This window comes from Callospermophilus lateralis, chromosome 2, assembly GCF_048772815.1.
Source record: "Callospermophilus lateralis isolate mCalLat2 chromosome 2, mCalLat2.hap1, whole genome shotgun sequence".
Lineage (NCBI taxonomy): Eukaryota > Metazoa > Chordata > Mammalia > Rodentia > Sciuridae > Callospermophilus > Callospermophilus lateralis.
The window spans coordinates 12,222,289-12,245,389 of NC_135306.1; the positions used below are offsets into that span (position 1 = coordinate 12,222,289).

General features: G+C 50.3%; 1 protein-coding gene across 2 annotated transcripts; it reads right to left on the reverse strand.

Moving 5' to 3' along the window:
• Positions 1-1,044: 1,044 nt before the first annotated feature.
• On the reverse strand, positions 1,045-21,148 carry Ptgs1 (prostaglandin-endoperoxide synthase 1). 2 transcript variants are annotated; one of them, XM_076843141.2, is made up of 11 exons: positions 21,099-21,148; positions 20,919-21,008; positions 14,181-14,297; positions 13,670-13,810; positions 13,330-13,473; positions 11,127-11,308; positions 10,932-11,015; positions 8,826-9,072; positions 6,747-7,033; positions 3,713-3,860; positions 1,045-2,158 (listed from the first exon to the last, which is right to left on the reverse strand). In XM_076843141.2, exons 1-11 carry the CDS (start codon positions 21,103-21,105, stop codon positions 1,803-1,805), a joined length of 1,803 nt encoding a protein of 600 aa, XP_076699256.1. In that variant the 5' UTR covers positions 21,106-21,148; the 3' UTR covers positions 1,045-1,802. The 2 variants fall into 2 exon arrangements, with proteins under 2 accessions (XP_076699256.1, XP_076699255.2); XM_076843140.2 differs by having other exon boundaries at positions 20,919-21,105.
• Between the last annotated feature and the right edge of the window lie 1,953 nt (positions 21,149-23,101).

A 23,101-nucleotide genomic window follows, 5' to 3' on the forward strand; every position in this document is an offset into this window, starting at 1 on the left:
TCTCCTGAGAAATGTCGTCCAAAATGTGGCACACATACACCTTCCCAACCTCTTACCTCACCCCTCTGGCCCTGCCTCTCTCTTTCCTGGCCACTAGGGTCTATGTAGCAGGGTTAATAAGGGCCTCATGCTGGAACTGAAAGGAAGGGGGACTGTCTGCCAGATCTCTGCCACTCCAACTCTGGTCTCCAGGGTGAAGTTCAGAGGACAAAGCAGAGGAGGTGAGAAGGGAAGTCACACTCGGCTTGAATTTATCCTATCTCATTGTTTTCTTATTTATTAGCTATTCTACCTGCCCCCCCACACACACTGGAATGTGAGCCCTATACGGGCAGAAACCTTATCAACAATGATCATTCACTGTGTATCCTGAAGCTCAGCAAAGTAACTGGCACATCGTAAGCACTTAGGACAATAAACATTTGCGACTGAATGAATAGCTAGCGTGTAAGGTGAAGGTTACACCCACCCTGGGTCTTGACCCTGAGCCAGACAAGCAACATGAGGCCTGGCAGTGAGTCAAACCAGGGATGAGAAGAACACAGGCTCTAGACTCCACTGGAGCTGGGGTCCAAGCCTGACTAAGGCACCTGTGGGGCAAGCATGTCACTCGGCCACTCTGAGGCTCAGTTTCCTCTGCTTTGAAATGGGGATTCCTTCACCCACATCATACTGTTGAAATAAATAAGAATCAGGCGTACAGAGTTGGTGCACGGTAGTGCTCTCCTCCCCAGGGGCCCCTCCTCTCTGTTGTCTATTCTGTCAGGGAGGAAGTTGTTTAAATCAACTGGTGGGAATAGAATGTGACATCTCCAGCGCTGGGGAATTGGTTATTTTAAAAGAGTGGCCAGAAAAAAGGAAGTGCTTGACCCACAGAGAGAAATGAAGCACCGAGGTATTCAAGTGTATTCAAGGTCAGCCCCAAGGATCCCTATGGAGGGTCTCATGCTGAGCTTCTAGTACACCTGGCTTGGGGCAAAAAGAAAGCCACTTTGGCGTTATCTCTGCACTTGGGGAATGAGACCACAAGAGATACATAGCAGGTAACTTTGGAAAGAGAATTTTATTAGCTTCATGAGAAACAGCTGCCATGAGTCAAGACCTGGATGGGGACGGAGCTCGAGTGGCTTCCAACCAATGGCATGGAAAAGCCCATCTGTTCTCTCTATATCCTTGGACCAGGTTCCTAGTAGGGGTACCAAGAAGAACACCCCACTTCTTTGCCCCTCAGTGCAAGAACACATTCAGGCAGTGCATTCTAGCTGGTAATTAGGTCCTTCTGGTCTACGGCTATCTCACTGAACAGGAAAATTAATCAAATTAACAGTCTAGACGTTCAGGTCAGGACCAATAGAGCTTCTGTTCTGGGTCATCAACCAGGAGCACAACATTCTGAATCACCAATCATACTATCAACATTCTGAGGGGTCACCCAGATTCTAGAATGAAAAATAAGAACCCCCCTAATTTATTGAAGATTTCATAAGGAGCTCTATAATCTAGAATGCCTATATTCCCAGAAATCTGAAATTCAAGGTTGTCAACCAGAAACCCAGTGTTCTGATAGGCCAAATGAGAACCACTCCTAACATTCTGAATGGTTAACAAGGAATTTAGCATTCTAGAGTGACAAAAGCATCATATTCCAGAGAAGGGGAGAGACCCAAAGTTCTAAATGTCAACCCCAACACTTCAAATGCTAAACCCCAAAACCACCATTTTGGAATATCAATCCTGGCCTCAGCATTCTAGAATGACAAGCACAAAGCCCTACCCTCCAAAAGACTGCTTCCTAGTCCCTCTCAGAGTTCTGTGGATGGTCGCTCTACAACATGTCCATTGTCCTGACTGGAGTTTGGCACTTGGAAGGACACATAGGGACAGGTCTTGGTGTTGAGGCAGACGAGTTTCTTCAGTGTGGCCGTGTTGACAATGTTGAAGCCTACCTCGCCACCGAATGTGCTTGGTTTCCAGTACTCTGGAGAGCAGATGGGATTTCCTAGAAGACCCTTAAGGGAAAAGGGAGCCCCGATCTCTATCATACTCTCCCCAAAAATGGAGTTCGGTAGGCATTTTTCAAGCAGCAGCCCCGGGTAGAATTCCAAAGCATCGATGTCTCCGTACAGCTCCTCCAACTCAGCTGCCATCTCCTTCTCTCCTACAATGGGGAGAAGCCAGAGTCAGAGTCATAGTGCCACTGAGGTTGACCTTGGGAGGGGATTTTCTAGGCCCGTCTCTTTCTGGAGACAATGGAAATTCCAAAATTTGAACAACTGAGCAGATGCCCTACAAAATCTGTTCTCTCTGGAATTGGGGGAAAGGGTCAGAAAGAAAAGTACAAATTGACCTTCATCCTGGATGGAGTTTAGGAAAGGAATGGCTACTGAAGAAAGAGTCTAGGGACCTAGATCTGTCACCATAGTGCTTGTGACCTCAAGTAACTCATCCCCCAACTATAGGCCCAAAATACCTGGTCTTTACAATAGAGAGTGTGTGGTCTGTGTGGCTTCCATCTCAGGTAGATTTTAAGACCTTATCTTAGTCCAAGCCCTTTTGTATACTAGAGTTCAAGGGTGTAATGTAACATGTCCAAGTTCACACAGACATCCAGTGGCAGCCTTCTCTCTGCCCCTCTGGACCATTTGTCATGAGAGATTAAAGAATGACAAAGACTGCTTTTCTGGGATCATGGGGAACTCATCCACTGATCCCAGGATGCACTCTGAGACCCACATGTTCACAGACAGTGACCAACGGAAGGCAGCAAGGGGCTTCCCTCCTGTTCTCCACAAGGCACTGTACAGGGGGCATGTCACACCCTGCTCCAGTGGTTCCTCATCATCTGTGACAAGGGTTTCCAACATCTGAGAATCTTAGGGGGAAAGGTGTGTGTGTGTGTGTGTGTGTGTGTGTGTGTGTGTGTGTGAGAGAGAGAGAGAGAGAGAGAGAATATGCGCATATATACATGCATGCAGATTCTTGAACACCAGAATCCCTGGAAGAGGATCTGAGAAGTGAATTTTTTAAATATTTATTTATTTATGTATCTTTTAGTTTTTTAGGTGGATATATTAGTTTGTTTTTATGTGGTGCTGAGGATCAAACCCAGTGCCGATCGATCCTCAGCACCTCATGCATGCTAGGCGAGCACTCTACCACTGAGCCCCACCCCAGCCCCAAGAAGTGAAGTTTTGATTATTTTGGTTTTGAGGATTGAAGCCAGGACCTTGAGCAGGCTAAAGACACACCCTACCACTGAGCTACAACCCCAGCCAAATTCGGTATTTTAATAATATTTCTAAGTGATTCTTATGCAGCTGTCCATAAATGAGTATTAAGGAACCTTGAGGCAGAATAAAACTTAAAATCTTTAGCATGAAATCCAAGATCCAAGAGTCTACAGTTTGGCACCAATGCACACCCCACCCCCAAGTCCCATCTTTAACTGTTCTACCCAGTGGGCACCTGCTAATTGCTCTTGCTCTTCCTACCTAAATGCTCCTCCCTCTATTTTCCATCTGGAAAATTCCTATTCATCCTTCAAACCAGCTGAAGTCACCTTCTCTCCTCAGGTGGGGTCGTTTGCCACCCCTTATGCCCACAGCCTCAGTTCTAGCCACCTATGTTGTCCCGTTCTGTTTCCCTGATGTCTCCCTCACTTTACCACAAGTCCCTCCAGGGCAGGGACTATGGCTGGGAAATGGCTGCTCACCTGTGAGCTCCTGGAAGGAGGTGTAGGGCTTCATGCCAAACCTCTTGCGGTACTCATTGAAGGGCTGCAGCCGCATCTCTCGAGACTCCTTGATGACATCCACGGCCACATGAAGAATGTGGTGGTCTATGTTCCTACCCCCACCAATCTGCCAAGAGACAAGCGCAGCTGTTGGTCTGAGAGTCATGCCAGACCATCTGGGAGCCTGCATAAGGCCTTAGGAAGGAACCTCATGAGTTCTTTCCAAGCGAGGACAGAGAGCTTGGTTCAGCCCATGATGATGCTGGGGGTCTGGCCTAGCTCTGCCATGCTATGCCCTTCAGATTCTCAGCTTCCCCAGTTTTGAAGTTGACCTCTACAGTTTCTCAAAAGCTGCACTGTTCCCCACTCCTTTGAGTCACATCAACACGTGGTATAATCCTGTGTAAAAGGAGAGAAATAAGGTTCAAAGCCCAGATGACCTGATGAGGTAAGGAAAGAAGTCTCCAGAAAAAGATTCCAATTTATAGTATTTAAGGAGCATTGGTCTAAAGAAAACTCCACGGCTCAGGATGAAATGACAATGTGAATGCTAAAGAGACAGGTCTGTTTCCACAGAACAAGTATAATTGGTCAAGAAAAAAGAAAAACACAGTTGAATGAAACTAAACAGCCTGAAGCAAAGCAGACTTGGAACAAAGGAAGCAGAAGCTGGTACCAATCCCAGCTCAAACATTTACAAGTTGTCATGCTGTTGTAGGTTGAATTTTGTCCCTCCAAAAAGTGCACTGAAGTACTAACCTGCAGTGTCTATGAATGGGACCTTATTTGGAATACATTTGCCTCCTTACCCAGTTTTGCTCCAAAACTATTTAATGGAAAATTACAGAAATAAACAATTCATAAGTCTTAAATTGCGTGCTGTTCTAAGTAGCATGATGAAATCTAGCTCAGCCCCACTCAGTCTTGCCCAGGATATGAATCACCCCTTGGTCCAGCATATCCACACTTTGAGCTCCTGGCTAGTCAATCACTTAACAGCTTCTTGGTTATCAGATCAACTGTCACGATATCAGGGTGCTTATGTTCAAGTAACCCTTCTCTAGAAAACTAACCCTGAATCATATGCTGTGTCATTCATCTCACTTCATCCATTGCAGAAGGGTGAGTGCAGTACAATAAGATATACTGAGAGACAGAGAAGACCACATTCACATACTTTTATTACAGTCATAGATATTCTATTTTATCATTAGTATTATGATATACCTCTTATTGTGCCTATTTTATAAATTGAACATTATCTTAAATATGTATATATAGGAAAAAACAGTGTACATAGGGTTCAGTACCATCTGAAGTTTCAGACATCCATTGAGGGTCTTGGAAGGTATCCCTCACTGATAAGTGGAGACTTACTTGTACAGTCTTTACAGATAGATGTAATCATCAAGTTAAGAGGAAATCATACTTGATTAGGGTGGGCCCTAATCCAATAAGTCTGTGTTCTGGTATCCTCGTAAGATGAGAATAAAGACACAGGGACAACACTGGTGACAACAGAGACAGAGATTGGACTGATAGACCTACAAGCCAAGGAGCATTGAGGATGTCAGCAACTGCCGGAAACTCAGGGAAAGACATGGAACGGATGGTGCTCTAGAGCATTCAGAGAGAGCATGGCCCTATTGCTACCTCAATCTCAGACTTCTAGTCTCCAGAACAGTGGAAGAATACATTTCTGTTGTTTTAGGCCACCCAGTTTGTGGGGGACTTTGTTATGCCAGTCCTAGCAGACAAACATAGGGACCTTGGGCAGTTATTGAGCTAACTTTGTGTTTCCTCATATGCAAAAATGGGGAAGGTAAAAGCATCTACCTGATAGATTATGGTAAAATAAATGACAGAAAAGATGCAAAGCAGTTGGAGTGTTGGTCACACAGTCACCCCCCAGAGAGTGGCCTTGTGAGATGATTTTCGGGGAAGCCAGATTTGATCACTTCTCATGCTCTTTGGAATATCCTGAGAGTCAGTGCATTTCTGTTGCCCTTTTGTCTTGTCTTTCATATGCATCGTCAAGATCATTCTTAATAAATTCTTTGGAAACCACACAGTCCCACCCAGAGGTTAATGTCTCTGTTCACATCTGTGTCCCCACAAAGAACAGAGGCCATAAACCAACCACCGCAGGCTGGTGGCAGCACATGCTAACTCCAGTTGAAATCCAGAAGGAAGTCTAAGTGCCACAGCTTCCTACCAAGACAATCTGAGTGACTCCAATCTGAGTGGCTCAACCAACAGAAATTTATTTCTTCAGGGTTTGGAGGCTAGAAGTCCAAGACAAAAGTGTCGGGGGACTGGTTTCTCCTGAGGCCTTTCTGCTTGGCTTGCAGATGGCCATCTTCACCCTGCATCTTCACAGTCTTCTCCCTGTGTGTGTCCAAATCTTAACCTCTTCTTAGAAGAATACCAATCATATTAGATTGTGGCCCACCCTAATTTCCTCATTAGCTTTGATCAACTCTTTGAAGACATTGTTTCCAAATATTCTGAATTTTGAGGGGTTAGGATTTCAATGTACAAATTTGAGGGAAGATAGAGTTCAGTCCATGACAGAAGTGTGGATCTAAAAAACACTTGCTATGTGCAAGATTTTTCTCATGTTACTATACCCTGAATGTCCTGTTCCTCAATTGCAAGTTTGATTCTAATAACATCAGAACAGCACTGAGCACCATGCCTCACATACAGCAAGTGCTCAGACAATGTTGAACTGTCATAGGATGATTATCCCTTTCTGAGGTGTAAATGCCAAAGGAACAAGGACCCAAGACTCATATCAGTCTTGTTCATCAGCATATCCTCAGCACCTGCATTAATAATGTCTGGTGTTAGCAAATGAACAAATGAACAAGACAATTCATGAAGGAATGCCCATAATCATTCTTTTAAAGTGACAACACCCCCACTTTACAGGGGAAGGAACTGGGATTTGAACCCAGGTCTGTGGAGCCCAGAGCCCTCCTGAGCCCACCCACACCACTCCCAGGCTTACCCGGCCAGCTTTCTGGCGAGAGAAGGCATCCACCAGGGCCTCGACCCCGTAGTCCACCAGCATGGAGGTATTGAACAAGAACTGCTCGTAGGTGTACTCTTGGGAGCCCACCTTGAAAGAGTCGGGCATGAGCGGATGCCAGTGGTAGAGCTGGTTGAATTCCACGGCGATGCGGTTTTGGTACTGGAACTGGGCTCTGAACAGCAGCTCTGGGTCAAACTTTAACTGCAGGAAGTAGCCACTCAAATGCTGCACATAATCCTCAATGACGATCTTGATGGTCTCCCCTGCGCAGGGGAGGATTAGAAATCGGGTCAGCAGAGCATAGTGACAAGATACCTGGCTGGCAAAGCATGCTCACTCACAAAAAGTGCTGCTTGCTATGGTCTCCTTATTGTTGCTAATTTTATTTGGCCACTTCCACTTTGTCTCCTTGAAACAGGATATGAAAATAGAACTGTCTATTTCTCAGGTTTGACCAAGGTCCCAAGACAGACACACCACTACCCCCACATCCCAAAGGGAAGTTCTAGTCCCACGTAAGCTGAACATGCAAAGGAGGTGTCCAAGGTTTGGTTTTGCAACTCGTGGGTGACCACCCTCCCACAGCCCACTAAAAGAGGTTGGAGTAGATAAGTAGAGTTCGACTTAGTGAGGACTCTATACTGGCACCCTCTATGGAGGAGGGGACTTCAAAGAGAACCCCCTGACAGCTGCTACAGCAACCAAAGGAGGGACCCTAAGGACAGAAGGTGAGCCTCTCCCTGAATATGTTTGAAAAAAATACATTTCTTATAGGTTCTTATATATAAGAATTCTTATGGATAGATTTTTTTTCCTTTTCCCTCTCAGGAACCAGCTACATAGTAAATATCAGGGAAGAAGCAAATTGAACATTCCATAACAAAATAAAAACTGGCCAATTAGATATTAAAATAAACTAATATTTTGACCAATTAGCCATTAAACACAAATTGGATTTTAGTAAACTAAACAGGAGCCACAGAATTTGGAATGAGCAGACCTGGGTCCAAATCCTAACTTCACCATTTGTAGACTCAGACCAAGATAGTTAGTTAATCTCTCTGAAGATTCGTTTAATCTCTCTTTCCTTATCTGTAAAATGTATACTAATCTCAGGATAATAATATTCATTGAATCAGACCTATTTCAAGTATCCCTCTGCTGAGTGGTGTTGGAAAATTCACTTAATCTCTCTGAATCTTAATTTTCACAAGTGTAATCTTATCTTGTTCAAACCAATAACGTTTAACTGTTGTGGAGTTACATGAAGCCCTGGATGTGCAGTGCCCTAGGATTCCCGCCTTTGGCCTTCAGAACCAGCTAGTGCTATGAGCAGCCTCCAGCCTTACTCTTGCCCTCTCTGGTCAAGGTCTCTTCAGGGCTGGGACTTTGGAATCAGCCCCTCCACCCTCTTCAGGCAGTTCTTGCCTTCTAGGCTCCAGTGAATTAGGCACTATAATTGGGACCAGTCATGCCCAGTAGTGCCCAGAAGTGGGGGCAGGGGTTGGCTACTGGTGACTCAGAGAGACCATGTCTGGACAGGGGTGTGAGGAGCTAAGCTCCCAGGCAAGAAGCCTTCTGACATTTTAGGTTGCAGACTCGCCCCCGTAGGGAACACAAAAATATCCTGTCCCTGAGTCACCTAGAAGCTGCCCAACTCCAGAAAAGCAGACACATGCAGAGCAGGAAACAGGAAAATGCCTGAAGGCTGGGCAAGCAGGGGTTTGACCCTGTGTGTGCTGGGGACACCAAGTGTGCATCTGGGGGGCTGCTAATCAAATGTGCTATGTGTCACTCAGTTCAGCTCATCATCAAACACCACAGTCACCCATTCTCTGCAGACCTACTAGGTGCATCCCATTCATCAACTCAGCAAATCCTTTCAACCATGATCCGCCCCCAAGTACAGATTCCAGGACTGAGGCTCACAGACCTGGAGCAGCCTGCAAGCAGTTTCCCAGCAGGTAAGCAGAAGAGCCAGGATTCTAACCCCCGCCCTGTGTCTCAGGACTGAGCAGGTGGCCATCCTGGGCAGGGCTTGTTCGGAGGCCTCACCTATGAGGATGAGACGGGTGGTCTGGAAGAGCTGTTCATCATCCCAGGTTGGGTGCTCGGCTTTCAGCAGGTCACACACGCGGTTGTGCTCGCGCAGCCAGAGTGTGGCATAGAGCATGAGCCCGGGAAGCAGCCCAAACACCTCCTGGCCCACCGCCATCTGGTTTTGGGGCGGGATGCCCCGTGGGTAGTGCATCAACACCGGAGCCTGGTCCACCGAAGGTGGGTACATCTCCCCATCCAACACCTGTGGGATGGAGTTGCCTGGCAACCTGGGGGCGGGGCATCCACAGCACACAAGTCCCCACCCCCACACTTCAGCTGCTGCCTGACCTTTACCAAGGCTGTCAAGTCTACCTCCTGAACCTCTCTTCAAATCAGGCTCCTGCATGCCAACTCTGCGAACACCACCCTTGTCCAACCCACCCTTATCTTCCTCCCAGATTCCACTCCCTAAATGGGCTCCCTATGTCCACTCTTTACCCCACATAGTCCATTCTCTACACTGAAGTCAGCACCACCTTTTAAAAGACACATCTAATATCCCTCGAAGGCTTGAAACCCTTCCAAGTCCTCTCTCTGATCTTAGAAATCAGAAATCCTTAGTACGGCTCCCTGCAGATATAAACACCCTCATTCGGAATCTTACATTTGATTGCTGGGTTCAGCAAACATCTTACATCCCCTCCAAGTCACCCAGGCTGCTTCCTGCCTCCAAACCTTTGCACACACTGGACCCTCTACCTGGAAAGCCCTTACCCCTGCTTGGCCTCCCTAATCCCTCCTCCCTTTTATGCAATTCTCTCTTTATTCCTAACTTCCCCAGCCTTCCCCAGCCTCTGAACACTCTAGAAGCACCCACAGCTTCTCCTTAGTGGCAGCTGTCACCAGTGTAAATGGTTATATGGCAGTTTCTTCATTAATTAATTCATTCATTCATGAACTACTACATGCCAACTACTGTTCTTAGTCCAAAAGATTCGAAACTTTGTTTTGGTTTTTGCTCATTTAGATTTACAAAATCCAATATGGTAGCCACTAGCCATGTGCAGATCTTAGGTACTAGAAATTTGGCTAGTGTGAATGAAGAACTGAATCTAAATTAAATTTTATTTAGATTTTTACTAGATTAAGATTTAAATTTTAAAACTGATACTGCAACTATTGTAAAATCTTTAGGTATGTTGAGAACAATTTGGCTATGTGAATCTACTTAAGTATAAATTTTATAGAATCTAAATACAGATATTACCAGTGAAAACTTAGCATCCAAACTAAAATATTCTTCAAGTATAAATATACATCAGATTTTATAAAATTTAGTTTGAAAAGAGTAATGTAAGATTTTTTTTTCAATACCAGGAGTTGAACCCAGGGTCTTGTGCAAGCTAGGCAAGTACTCTGCCACTTCTGTAACCCCAGACCTTTTTTAAAATTTTATTTTGAGACAGGCACTCCCTATATTGCCTAGGGTGACCTCAAACTTGCAATCTTCCTGCCTCAGTCTCCTGAGTACCTAGGATTACAGATGTGTACCACTGTGCCTGGCTGAGAACTTTATTAATAATTTTTGTATTGATTGCATGTTGAAATGATAATATTCAGAAATACAATATCAAGTAAATATATTATTAAAATCTATTACACCTGCCTCTTTTTCATGGGGCAACTAGAAAATTTAAATTACCTATGTGGCTAGTTTAGACAGGAAGTCCTCATGGAACTCACCTCCTAGCATTTATGTCTGTGGCCCCTGACAGGTTGAGGTTCCCTGATGAGAGGACTGCTCAATCACTTGTGCAAGGCACATCATGGTGCCCAATTAATATTGTGGAAAAATTAAATGAATGAATGCAAACTACAAATGTTTGAGACAGACAACCAAACCCCTCCCAGCAGGACACAGGGTGCCAGGAATGTTCCTCATTTGGTTTGCGTGACTGGCACTCCTTCTCAGGGTTCACTTACTGTCTCTTCTCCTGGCACACATCTCCAGCTCCCATGGCTGGCCCTCTGCGGACATGACTCACCCTTCCCCCCAGTAATTTGTGCCAGGAAGACCATGAGAGACCCTTCCCGCCACCCCACCCCCAGGCCCAGCACTACCTGGTACTTGAGTTTCCCATCCTTAAAGAGCCGCAGGTGATACTGGCGTTCCAGATTGTCTCCATAAATGTGGCCCAGGTCTACCTGAGGACAGAGAGAGGTCCACTCACATCACCTGAGTCCTGCCCCACCAGTAATGACCTGCAGGTACCAGGATAGGTTCACAGCAGTCCTGAGCCCCTCCTACATACTCACCCCATGACCCAAGGCCTTGGTGAAGCCAGGACCCATTTTGCCAGAAGTTTTGAAGAACTGGTGGGTGAAGTGTTGTGCAAAGAAGGCAAACATGAGGTTGGTGCCTTGGGGGTCAGGGATAAACTTCCTCCTGAGCAGGAAGCGGTGGCCCAGGAGCTGGGCATCTGGCAGCTGCTTCTTCCCTGGTTGCAGAGGTAGGAAATATAGCTGCCCGGATCCTGTCTGGGTCTTCTTGACCCTGGGATTTATGGGCTCACCAAGCAAACTGGCCCAAGCAGGACACCCAGAGCAGCCTCCTCTGGACCACCTCCCCACCCACAGCAGTCCCTGTATCATCTCTATCAAAAGACATAGAAGTACTTATGGGTGATATTTGAAACTGATATCTGGAATCTGCTTTAAATAAAAATTAAATACTTCAATGAAAACTAAGAGGGAATAGATGCAATATGATTGGAAAGCTGTAGTATTGAAACTAGGGAATGGGTACATAGTTCATTATACTTTCTTCTTGACTTTTGTGTACATTTGAAATTTTTCCATAGTGAAAAATTAACTACCCGCCTCCACACAAAGGACTCAATTCCTGGCCCTGGAGCAAGGTATCCTGTGTTTGCAACTGGTAATGCCACTTTCTTACTATGTGAACATAGATAAATCATCTCATTTCTCTGAACCTCAATTTCTTCATCTGTAAAGTAGGGCAAATGATACCTATTTTGTAAGTGGATTTGAAGAACTTCCTAAGATGATGTAATCATGACAGAGAACTAGTGAGGTTGAATCTTTTTGACCAAGAGTCAGCAAACTTTAAAAGAAAAAAAAAAGCAGGTAGTAAATATTTCAGGCTTCACAGACCACATGGTCTCTGTCTCATCTATTCAGTTTTGTAGGAAACCAAATAGCAGGGAAGCAGCCAAAGATAACACACAGACAAATGAATGTGACTGTGTTCCAATAAAACTTTATTTACAAAAACAGAGGGCGGGCTGGATTTGGTTGGCAGGCTTTTTAGTTTGCCAACCAATTTAAATGATGCCAGACTTTCTGAGGCTTAAAAAAATCATCATGAAGCAGGGCCTGTCATTATGAGAATACATACTGAGAGTCCTTAATTATGAGTTGGCACCAAATCCCCCTCACAGAAAGGAATAATAGTTTTTTGATTTTTTTTAAGGTTCTGATAAAGGTGTCCCTTCACCACACCTCATATAAGACTCAATGTTGAAGATTACAGAAAATGAAAATTCTTTGAATTGACATAGCCAGCTGGATTTCTCTGACAGAAAGAGATATCAAGTACCCCAAATGAAGCTCATCAAAAGGAAAGTTAAAGGGAGTGGTTCATGACCCATAATTTGGAATCCTCACTCATTGACAATGGGCAAAAATTGATTCCAGCAGTGTTGGCAAGACCCAGCTGTGCTGGGAGAATAAGTTATGCTTTGGGAATGGTAGCTAACCATGTGCATGAAAGCCATGGAGACCCAAGCCAGGACTTCAATATCTATGCAAGGCTTGAAACCTGCAAAAGTACAACCACCAGGCTGCACAGAAACAGCTTCAGCAGCGACACCATGTGGTGGGAACTGGAGCAACAGCAGTGGTGGACTGATGAGCCTCTCTCCTTTTCTTGTTCTTGAAGCGGAATTGAACTGAATAACTCTGAACTGAGTAACCCCCAGGCTTCTGGATCATTAAGGGTGGAGTGAGAAGAAGGTCTTAGAAGGAAGACCCTTGCCAATGAGGCCAAGTGGGTCTTAGACAACTAAAGAAAAACCCTAACCTTATTTGAACTTTACCTGGTAAAGCACGGGAAATGATTTACATTAGTAAAGAACCAACACAAAGTTAGGACCCAACACAACACCCCACTCACTCCTCCCCATATTTCCTCATCAAGTCACCCCTACCCCAGCAGAATCCCCCTCATCAGTAGATAAGGTTCAGGCAGAGAGGTACCCTGGAAATAGGGAAACATTGGTCTCTCTCTGCCTCTGACATTTTTTAGGTGACCTCAGGCCTAACCCTTTGCTATCCTTTCCTGTCCTCATCCCTGGTTCTGGATGTGTCAGCTGTCTTGCCTTGGTCTACCCATCAGTGAAATGGGTCAATAATTGCTCTTCTACCTCCATTTTCCCAACGAGGAGAACTGAGCGCCCCATACAATCCCCAGGTACAGCTCCTCACCCCTTCCCATTACCTTTGGTCCCCATCGGCGTTGGGCAGTCTTGGGGCACAGAGGGCAGAATTTGGGTGTAATAGCTCACGTTGGAGAAGGACTCCCAGCTGATGTAGTTGTACGCTATGTTGTATGTGGGAGGGCTGGGGATAAGGTTGGAACGCACTGCAGGGTGAAAATAATGGTGACAACAGTGTTCACACCCCAGCTGTACCCCCTTCCCTCCTCCTCTTGGGCTGGGGCTTGTTTTCTCTGGCATTGTAGAATCTCCCCACCCGCTGCCTTTATCAGATGCCAAGAATCCCAAGAACTGGCAGGAGTTCTTGCTCCTCCGATTAGGGAGGCCCTGCCCCACACCCACCTGTGAGTACCAGGCGCATGAGCGTGTCTCGGATGAAGGTGGCATTGACAAACTCCCAGAGCCAGCGCCCGTGCGTGAGCAGGAAGTGGACAAAAGTGGGGCTGGGCCGCAAGGAATTCCGGAGCCAGGTCCAGAGTCCAGCTGCAGGGGTGGGGGGAGCCAGTCAGTCAGCCTTGCCGGCAGAACCCAAAGTAGCCAAGTGGCAGGTAGGGACTGGGAATGAGGGCCCGGAGGGAACAGAGTAGATGGAGACATGACAGAGCCAAAACCAGATGTGGGACCAGGGGCCAGGGCCGGGGAGGGGGTAAAGAATTCCCACAGAGCCGGAACCAAGGAGTGTGGGCAGACCAGGAGCAAAAGCTCATGTAGAAGCCAGCGAGAGGGTAGAGCCAGGCAAGGAAGAGAAGGTGGCCAGGGACAGAGATGAGGACAGGAAATGGGGTCTGGGAGGAGGGTCCAGGGGCAGAAGAAAGCTGAGGAGAGGAGGGGTGGGGGTGGGGGCCTGGCTCACGGATGGTGCAGTTGGGGCCGGAATAGCCGGTGCGGGTACAGTCACACTGGTAGCGGTCCAGGCCGAAGCGGACACAGACACCCTGGTTCTGACATGGATAGTAACAACAGGGGTTCACTGTGGGTGAGAAACACGTGTCAAAGACCATGTGGGGGTCTCCTAACCCATCCAGCCCTAAGGGGGAGTGAGGGGCCCGAGGAATGGACTTGGGTTGCAGCTCTGTCCTAAATCAGGGGTAGCCCCTCTCTATAGACACTGAGCGTTCCCTAAGGGTGCCCTCCCCCCAGTTCCCACAACCAGGAACATAAATCCCCACTCTGCATTTCCAGGCCCAGCTGCAGCCCACATTGGGTCCCAAGGGATAGTCCCCTCTTCCTCCCTGCTGCCACCAAAGGGGGCAGTGGAAGAGTCCAGACCCCCAGCTTTGTTGCCAAGGCTAGGAAATAGCTGATAAGAGGCTGTGGCCACAGGCTCAGGGAGCAATCACTTCCTGCCGAGTCAGAGCCCAGCACCAACAGCGGGGTTTGTAGGGTTCAGAAAGGGGACAGAGATGGGGGTGTTCTTCCAAACTAGCCCCCAATTTCTGAGCACCTGGACACTAAAAAAAATGAGATCTGCCATCACAATGCTTACTTTGCAGAAGGGGAAACTGAGGCCAGAAAAATGGAAAGCCAGAGAGGACCGCAGACAACGGTCACACCAGACCATGCCTTCCCCTTCACTCCCCCACCGCCCCCGCTGGCTGGACAGCAAGTCCAAGGAAAGAAGTTTTTCAGACCCTGGGGACAGAGTGTGCACTGGAGAGAGAAGGGAAACTCCAGTGCCCCACATGCCTCAGCCCCCATTCCTGAGAGGCCCAGTCTTGACCTGTCAGGGTCCTGTCTGCACTCTAAGATCCTGAGGAAGGTCGTGGACCAAGGGAACAGGAGAGACATGGCCAGCGAAGTCTCCAGAGAGGGTGAGTGGAGCTCGGTAGCCGCCTCCTTCCTCCTGGAGAAACCCCCAAGTTCCTCCCTGCATCTAATCCAGATCCCTGTGGCCACCCACCCTGACCTTGCTCAAATCTCCAACACCTCAGTGATTCTTGAGTGGCAAAGTTAGACTCTTGAGGCTTATTCAGGTCCACCCCACCCCCCACCTCACAGAGTCCCCCTTGCCTGCTCAGCAGGAGAAACCAAGGCTGAGAGAGAGGTGGAGACTTGGCCACGGACACACAGCAGCACCAGGTAGACCCTGGACTCCTGGCTCCTGGCAGGAGGCTCCATTCCTGGCCTTCTGCAGAAAATACCAGAAACCCTTCTGCAGACACTTCTTTAACTGGGCTCGGAGCCAATGGTATAGGGAACTCTAACTCTTTGTGCAACTGACCAGCGGGGGCCAAGAGGGTAGCAAAAGTAAGAGCAAACTGGTGTGAGACGGTCAGTCAGCGCAGGGTGCCAGGGTCAAAGGGCACTACCTTGGGCAAGTCCTGGCCCTCCAGTCTCCGTGGCCTCTCTGCACAGCACTGGGTTTAGCCTGGGCAGCAGTTTCCTCCTGCCTGCCCACCACCCAAACCACCTTCTGAGAGGGCCCCCAGCATCTCCCACATACACACAAGAAAAAATAGCAAGACTCATGCAAGACGTTTTGCTTAAGCCCTAGTGACGCCCCGCAGCCTCACAATGGCATCTCTGTGGCCAGCGGGGGTGTAGGAGGAAGGGGCCTAGGGGAAGAAGGCTGGACAGAAAGGCCTTATCAGGCTGCCACAGGCAGACCTGGCAGGCAGGACCCAGGGAAGGGGCCTCCCCTTCCCATGGCCACAGACCCAGAAAGGCCAAGGGGGCTCAGGATCGGTACTCCAGCTGGCTCAGGAATGTGGTCTCCCTCCTGCCCAATTCACCGCCCAGTAGCCCCTGGAGCTCCCCACTGCCCAGCTCCCAGTGACAGCAAGGCTCCCTAGCACCAGAGGTCCAGTCCCTTCACTCAGGGGGCATGGGGCTAAGGCCAAGCCTCCCCCAGGCTCCAGGTCCCCATTTCCACCACAGCAGGGTTCTCAACAGGGTCCTAAAACTCAAGCATGCTGCCGCAGCCCCTCCCTCACCACCCAACCACCAAAGGCTTCTCCATCCTCATCCAGGTTTTGATCCTCCAGAAGTCTCTTCCCCATCAACTGGACCCTCCCATGGAGCTCTCACCCTGTCCCCCAAAGCTCCCCCCAATGTCCCCACTCTGACTCCTCCCACTCTCCCTCCTCCTGGCTGGTCTCCACCACAAGCTTCCAAAAGAGGGGGCCACACCTGCCCCAGGGTCCTCCTCCCCACCCAGGCTGGGCACACAGCCTAGGCTCAGCCCAGGAACTAGGGGATCTGGTCACTCAGGGAGCCAGATGAGGTGGCCAGAGCTTAACAAATGTCTGGGAATTAATAAAAGGACATGAGGAGACTGGCCACTCCCAGGTTAGCCTTCACCCTCGCAGCCTACCCTCTGAGGCTAGAGGCAAGGCCTCCTGCTGTGCCCCCAGTTCTGCCCCTCCTGGGCGCTCAGGACCTTCAGTGGCTGCCCACACAAGGCCCCGCCCCTGCCAGAAGGACCCCTCCCTCCTTCCCCATCCCAGCTCTCCTTTCTCCTCCCCAAGCTGTTTCCAAAAACACCAGCTTCCTGGGGCAAGAAAACTCCTGCCCAGTGAAGACAACAGCCCTTGAGCCCCAGCGTGTCAGGGAGGAGACTGGTGTGCTTGACCACAGCTGGACTGTCACCGTAGGGCTGGGAAGCCAGGGCTGTAGCTGAGCAAGTCTATGACCTTACATTCCTACCACCCATTTATCTTCCCAGCACTCCCTAGGAGCGGGGAGGCCTCCCCATTGCACAATGAGGAACACAGGCCCAGAGGAGGCTGGAGACCTGCCGGAGCCCCTTGGCTTCCAAGTAGCAGAGCCAAGGCTTGAAGCCCTTTCTCTTCCCTTACCTCCCCTCCCACTCCTGGAGGTGCCCAGGTCTAGATCTGGGGAGGAAAGGGAAAGGAGAGTCACTTTGATCCACAAGCTGGGAATGACCACTGGTGAGGTAGGCTCGTCCCTGTTCCTTCAAGATAAACCTTGAAAATCCTGAATGTGCAAAACCAAGACCCCAGTGATCGCCATCTCCTGATGCAACCAGACCTCCAGGACCTCTTCATATGGAAGACTTCCTTGAGTCTAGCTTCAATCCTGCATGTTTTCATTCCAGTCCAGCTCTGTGCTCAATACAGGACACCCTTCCATCAAGGTCTCCAAGTGGGGAGATGCAGGCACTGGTCTAGTTCACCTTGAATCTCCCTCACCCAGCACAGGCCAGGTATACCACATAGGTATACAGGAAAGGTAAATTAGAAAGTTACTATTCTTGCTGGCTGTGTGTCCTGTGTGTCCTTCAAGTCCCTTGAACACTCAGGGCCTTGTTTTCCTTGTATGTCCTACTGAGGTGATGGAGCAGGCAGCTCAAAGGCAGCCTTCCCTGACGCCCCCCCCACATACACACTCACATAGGTGGAGTCAGTCTAGCTCTCTCCACCACTCTCATCAATGTCATCTCCACGTCCCGTCAGCAGAGAATTCTACAGCCCACTCTCGCTGAGTGCGGAGACCCTGAGGCTGCCCATAGACACATGGGCCTGGAGGCCAAGCAGGGCTATGTTCCCGCAGACAACCACTGTCCAGGACCACCTGGCTCCAGAGCCCTTCCGAGGATCTTGGCAAGAAAATGCCCCCAGCCCAAGAGTTGGGGCTCTGGACACAGGGCTGAGCGTGACTAGGAGACAGGCACAGCCAGGGAACACCAAGTCCTCCAGGATGTGGAGGCGGCAGGCAGCAAGAGAAGAGGCTGCACCCAAATCCCCTAAGAATAATATTTAGAGAAATCCACGGGCCTGACAGCCACAGGGAAAAGCCAGGCCTGGGCCAGCCCTACACCTCGCTGGGCTGGCACTGGAGGCCCTCACAGCTTAGCCGGCAGCTGGAGGAGCCCCACTAGAGAGGAAGCCCCTCCTGCCCACAGGCCCAGCTGGTACTGGAGATTGGGAGCAGCAGGCTGCAGGCAGAGGGAGAGCCAGCACAGGCTGGGTCCCCACCCCACATGCCAAGGTTAGCTGGCCCTGGTTGCCCCACCTGGCACACAGCTCGAGTATCAGGTCGTGCCCTATCTATCCCTACCTAGGAAGAGGTCACAAAGCCAAACTCGGGAGCTGGAGGGAATGAAATTGAGTATTACAAAGCCCCCCGACACGGCCTTCCCCCCCCCCCGAGCCAGAGCTGGGCCCCATCTCTTCCCTACATAGAGCAGAAGCCACACTCCCTGCGGACACCTGCCTCTTGGGTGAGTCTGCAGCCTGGTCTTCTCATTTTTTGTCTCCTTTGACCTCCTCTGAGGTTAGAAAGCCAGACTTCAACTTCCTGGGGCAGATGCCTGGGTAGCTTGGGCTTGAATTTACTCACAGGGCATCCAAACCTCCTGCCCTGCACCCCATCGGCCAGCCACTCTTTTCTTGAGCCTTGCTGGGTTTCTTGGCCCTCTGACTGGGTTCCTGGGCCTCCAGTCCTGCCTCAAGTCATTCATCCATCCTCTTTCTCTCACTCCCAGTGACATCTGTAGGCCCTGTCATCCAGCACCTGACTCCGGTCCTATGGCTCCCTCCTCTCCCGTCCACTTCTCACTGCTCAGTTCCTTGCACCTTGGCTCATGCCACTGCTTCTACCACAAAGACCTTTGTAGTATTCACCGTAGTCCTGGTGTCTCTCCCACCTGCCACTTCCTTCAAAGTCCAGTTCAAATGTCACCACCTCCAAGAAGCCTTCCTCAATTCCTCACATTGAGAGGCAACTACTCCCTCCCCTGGCCTCTTAAGTCCCACCCCTTGCGTTCCTAAGCCATGGCCCTTGATCCCCTGGATAAACTGCTGTTAGCATTTGTCTCTCCCATCAGACTGTGCGCTCCTCCAGCCTATGTCTCCCAGCCCCAGCCAAAGACTGACAGAAGTAAGCCCTCAGGAATGAAGAGAGTAATTCTGTTGAAACGCTCATGATTAACAAGTAGAAAAAGTGAAAACTATACCTATATATGTGGCTCAGGCTGTGGCTTCTTGTGCATCTCTGGTCATCAGTGCTCTATCCTAGCAAGGAAGATGATACCAAGCAAAATCCAGGAGTGGACAGGGATAAACTTGAGCACTATGGATCCTCTGGCACAGCCTTGCCCCCCAAGACGGACTCCATCTCATCCCCCACAACAGGCCCAAGCAACAAAGAAAGAGGCTGGACCCAGAGGCCTGGATGGGGCCAGATGGGGCCTTAGAGAAAGAACTGGGCTCATCTGGGGACTAGCAAAATAGATCGTGGAGACAGCCTGGTCAGGCTACTGCTCTGCCAGCTCACTGTGGGGCCTCAGAGTGGGCTCACCACCTCTGGACCTCCAGTCCCTCTTCCGTAGAATGAGCCAAACACATCTCCCTCACGGGACTGTTGTGAATACCACAGAAGTCGATGCCCACAGCAAGCCTTTGTAAACTGCAAAGTGCTGGCCACATGGATCTTCCTTCTCCTCTTTCCACAAACCAGGTTTTTGCTGACCCAAATCCTTTCCTAGAGCCTCCATCCTTTCCTTGGCTTCCCCAATGCCACCGACTCAACCAGAGACCTGGTCCAACTCACAGCCCATGTAGAAACCGTTCCTCTCTCCTCTGAGCACCAAGTTCCTAAAGCATTGGGGCAGAAAGCAAGACCACCCCCCTCCTTTCCTGTCCTTTCTTAGTCCCATTTTACATACAGGAAATGGGAACTCAGAGAAGGATGGGCCAGGCAGGTGGTGGGGGTAGCTGCATTCCGAGTGTGCAAAGGTACACACACACACACACACACACACACACACACACAGTATAAGCTGGGGGAGAAAGACTGGCTGGATGAGAAGTGAATTCCTTCACCTGGCTCATGCCTGTGGGAGGGAGGGATGGAACTGCATAGAACTTGACTTTCCCCATAGTACTTGGTGATAAAATCAAAAGAGTTCAGGGGCCCACTGCCAGCAGCCGGTAAGGGGAACTTTCTGTGGAAAGACTTTACAGAGAGCCTGGAGTCAAAGAGTCCTGTGTTCAAATCCTGAGCCCGCCATGTACTGTGTGAGCCTGGGAGTGTCTGCACCTGCTAAGCCTCAGTTTTCTCATCTGCTCAATGGAGACCTCATAGGTGAGGGAGGATTAAACCCCTGGCTCTGTAAATGAATGTCCACCTCCCATCCTCACGGAATGGCTGATATAGTGGGGTCTTCACCAGGGGACTCCTTCTCTATTGGGGCTGGGAATCAGGATGATTTCCCAGAAAATTAGAGGCTGCAGAAAGGGAACTCGTTGGTCCGCCAGCTTTTGCCTCAGCGTTTCCTGCAAAAGAGGCCCCTGCAGGAAACAGCGGGCTAGTGGGGGAGCAGGCTTTTGCACGACTGGGGCCCAGAACAGGTAAGGAGTCTGGAGAGGAGCTGTCCCTGCTGCCCCTCTGCCGCCGGCACGATTCCCTGCCTACCATCCCCTGTCCCGCGAAAAAAGCCCGGTAGTCCCCCAGCCACGGCCACATCCCCGCGAGGTCTCCATCCCACCAACGGACTCGGCCCCCTCCGCTTTCGCAGGCGCAGCCCAGAAAGGGGAAGCTGTGCCCGCTGGAGGGGAGACGAGGGGCTTGGACCAAGCCAGGGGCGCAGCACCGGGCGCTCCCCGTGGGCGCGGAGGGCGCCGCCTACCCGGTGCGGGCGCCCCAGGGTCCGTCGGCAGGACCGGAGACGGCGGGAGCAGGAGCAGGAGCAGCGGAAACCGGAGCGAGAGACTCCTCCCTGCAGAGGAGAGAGACAGGGGCTGAGCCTGGCGTTCAAGGCTCCGCCGGGAGGCCGCGAGGACGCAGGGGAAAGCGGGGTCCCACTCACGGCTCATGGCGCGGGGCAGCTGCGGGCGCGCGGGCGGACGGCCGACTGCGGGTGCGTCCTCACACTGCCCCAGCTCGGCCACCCGGCCCGCCCCCTCCCCACCCATCCCGGGGCTCCGCCCCGCCCCTCCCTCCAGCTGTCACCTCGGGCCGCGGCCGCTTACTTCCTCTGCTCCAGTCCCAGCCAAAACATTTTATTGATTATTGTATGTCTGTCGCTAAGGCCGCTTTTCACCTGAGACCCTCAAGGCGCTTGGCCTTTTAAAGCCAGTCGGTGCCAGAAATGCGTTCATTTAGTAGATAGGAAACCGAGGATCACGGACCATGGGCAAAGCTCAGGACAGCCAGGGCCTGGGGCAGAACTGAGGCTGGAAGCGACTAGCCTGAACAGTCCAGCCTGCACGTATTTCCCTGGATGGGACTCTCACCACCCCTCAGACCGGTCCCAGGTCCAACAGGGAGGATATACTGTCCCCATGGGCGGGACTCTACCCTCTGAGGCATTCTGTGGGCATTGTCTCCTCCACAAGAATCAAAGCAAGTATTCAAGTCCAGACGGGAGTTTAAGTCCAGACTTCACAGCCTACTAGCTGTGTTACCTTGGACAAGGTACTAACTGTTGCTGGTCCTCAGTATTCTCATCTATAAAATGGGCATAACAACAAAAACATCCCATAAGGGTTTGTAAGCTTCAATACCATGGAGCTGGCATGCAGTAGGTGCTCAGCTAGCAGGAGGCTTCTTTATTTCTCTCTCTTTTTTCCCCAAAGATTTCCTAACTCAAATTTCAGGACCAGGTCTGATGCTCTAGCTGGACACTTTACAGAATCCCATCATCTGGATCCTCTTTTTCACAGCCGGGTAGACAGAACCTAGAAGGGACAAGGAACAGGGCCAAGGTCACAGTACACACCCACAGTTCCTCTTCCTCCGTTATCCCAGCACACCCCACCACTCTGTGGGCATCACGGTGCGAAGGCTTGGCAGAAGGATCTGAGATCCTTGTGCCAGCTCCCAGACATCTCTGGGTGCCAAGTGGGAACCATGCCAGGAGGGAGAGGTGAGACCTGCTGGGTGCCCCTCCTCCCTTCATGCCAGAGCTGTTCCCATGCTCTGCTGGGACCCACGCCAGCTGCCCCGGGGAGACAGAGCAAGCCAGGGCAGACTTGGGGAGGGACTGGGCCCCCGAGGGTGCTGGGGCCAGTTTTAGCCTTCCCACCACACCAGATGCAGGCCCTTGGTAACTACCTAGACAGGCAAGAAGACATGAGCCGTGGGATTAATAGCAAGAGGGATGGGGTCAAGGTGGAGATTTGGGGTCCAATTGCCCAGAGAAAAGTAGACTTTCTGGTGGAGAAAAATGAGAGGAGCTGCAATGGGGTCCCACCCTCCACTCCTAGGCTCTCCCTCCCTGTGTGCCCTGGGCCCAGCGACTTACCACGCTTGTACCTCCTGCCAGCACCTTACTCCCAAGCCTCCCAGCCTGTACTCAGAACAACAAACACTGTGTGACCCTGGAAACAGGGGAAGCACCTTAAATCGGGAGAATTGAGTTCAAGTCTCACTTTTTCTACTCTGTAACCTCAGACAAAACTCTGGGCTTCTCTGGGGCTCTGTTTCCCATTTGCACAGTAGGATGACCAGATCAGATTGTTTCTGAGGACATGTCCAGTTCCAGCAGGAAGTGAATGACCAGGCTTGGTGACCAACACTGCAGGTCTCAAGACGGACGCACCAACGGGGAGGCCAAGAGAGAGGACACAGTGCAGTGCCGTCCTCCAGTGACGGGCTGGACAGAAGCATGGATAGGAGGACAGGTGAAATGGTGGCCAAAGTTCCAGGGCTCACTGCCCAGCTGGCACTGGAGCTTAGGGAAGAGATGGTGAGGGAACCTAGGCTTCCGGCTTGGTGTTGGAGACGGAAGGGGAGTCAGCTGGGCTAGATGGAGTTTGGATTTGGTGCACCTCATGGGAGGGGTCCAGCATGCAGCTGAATTCACAGGGG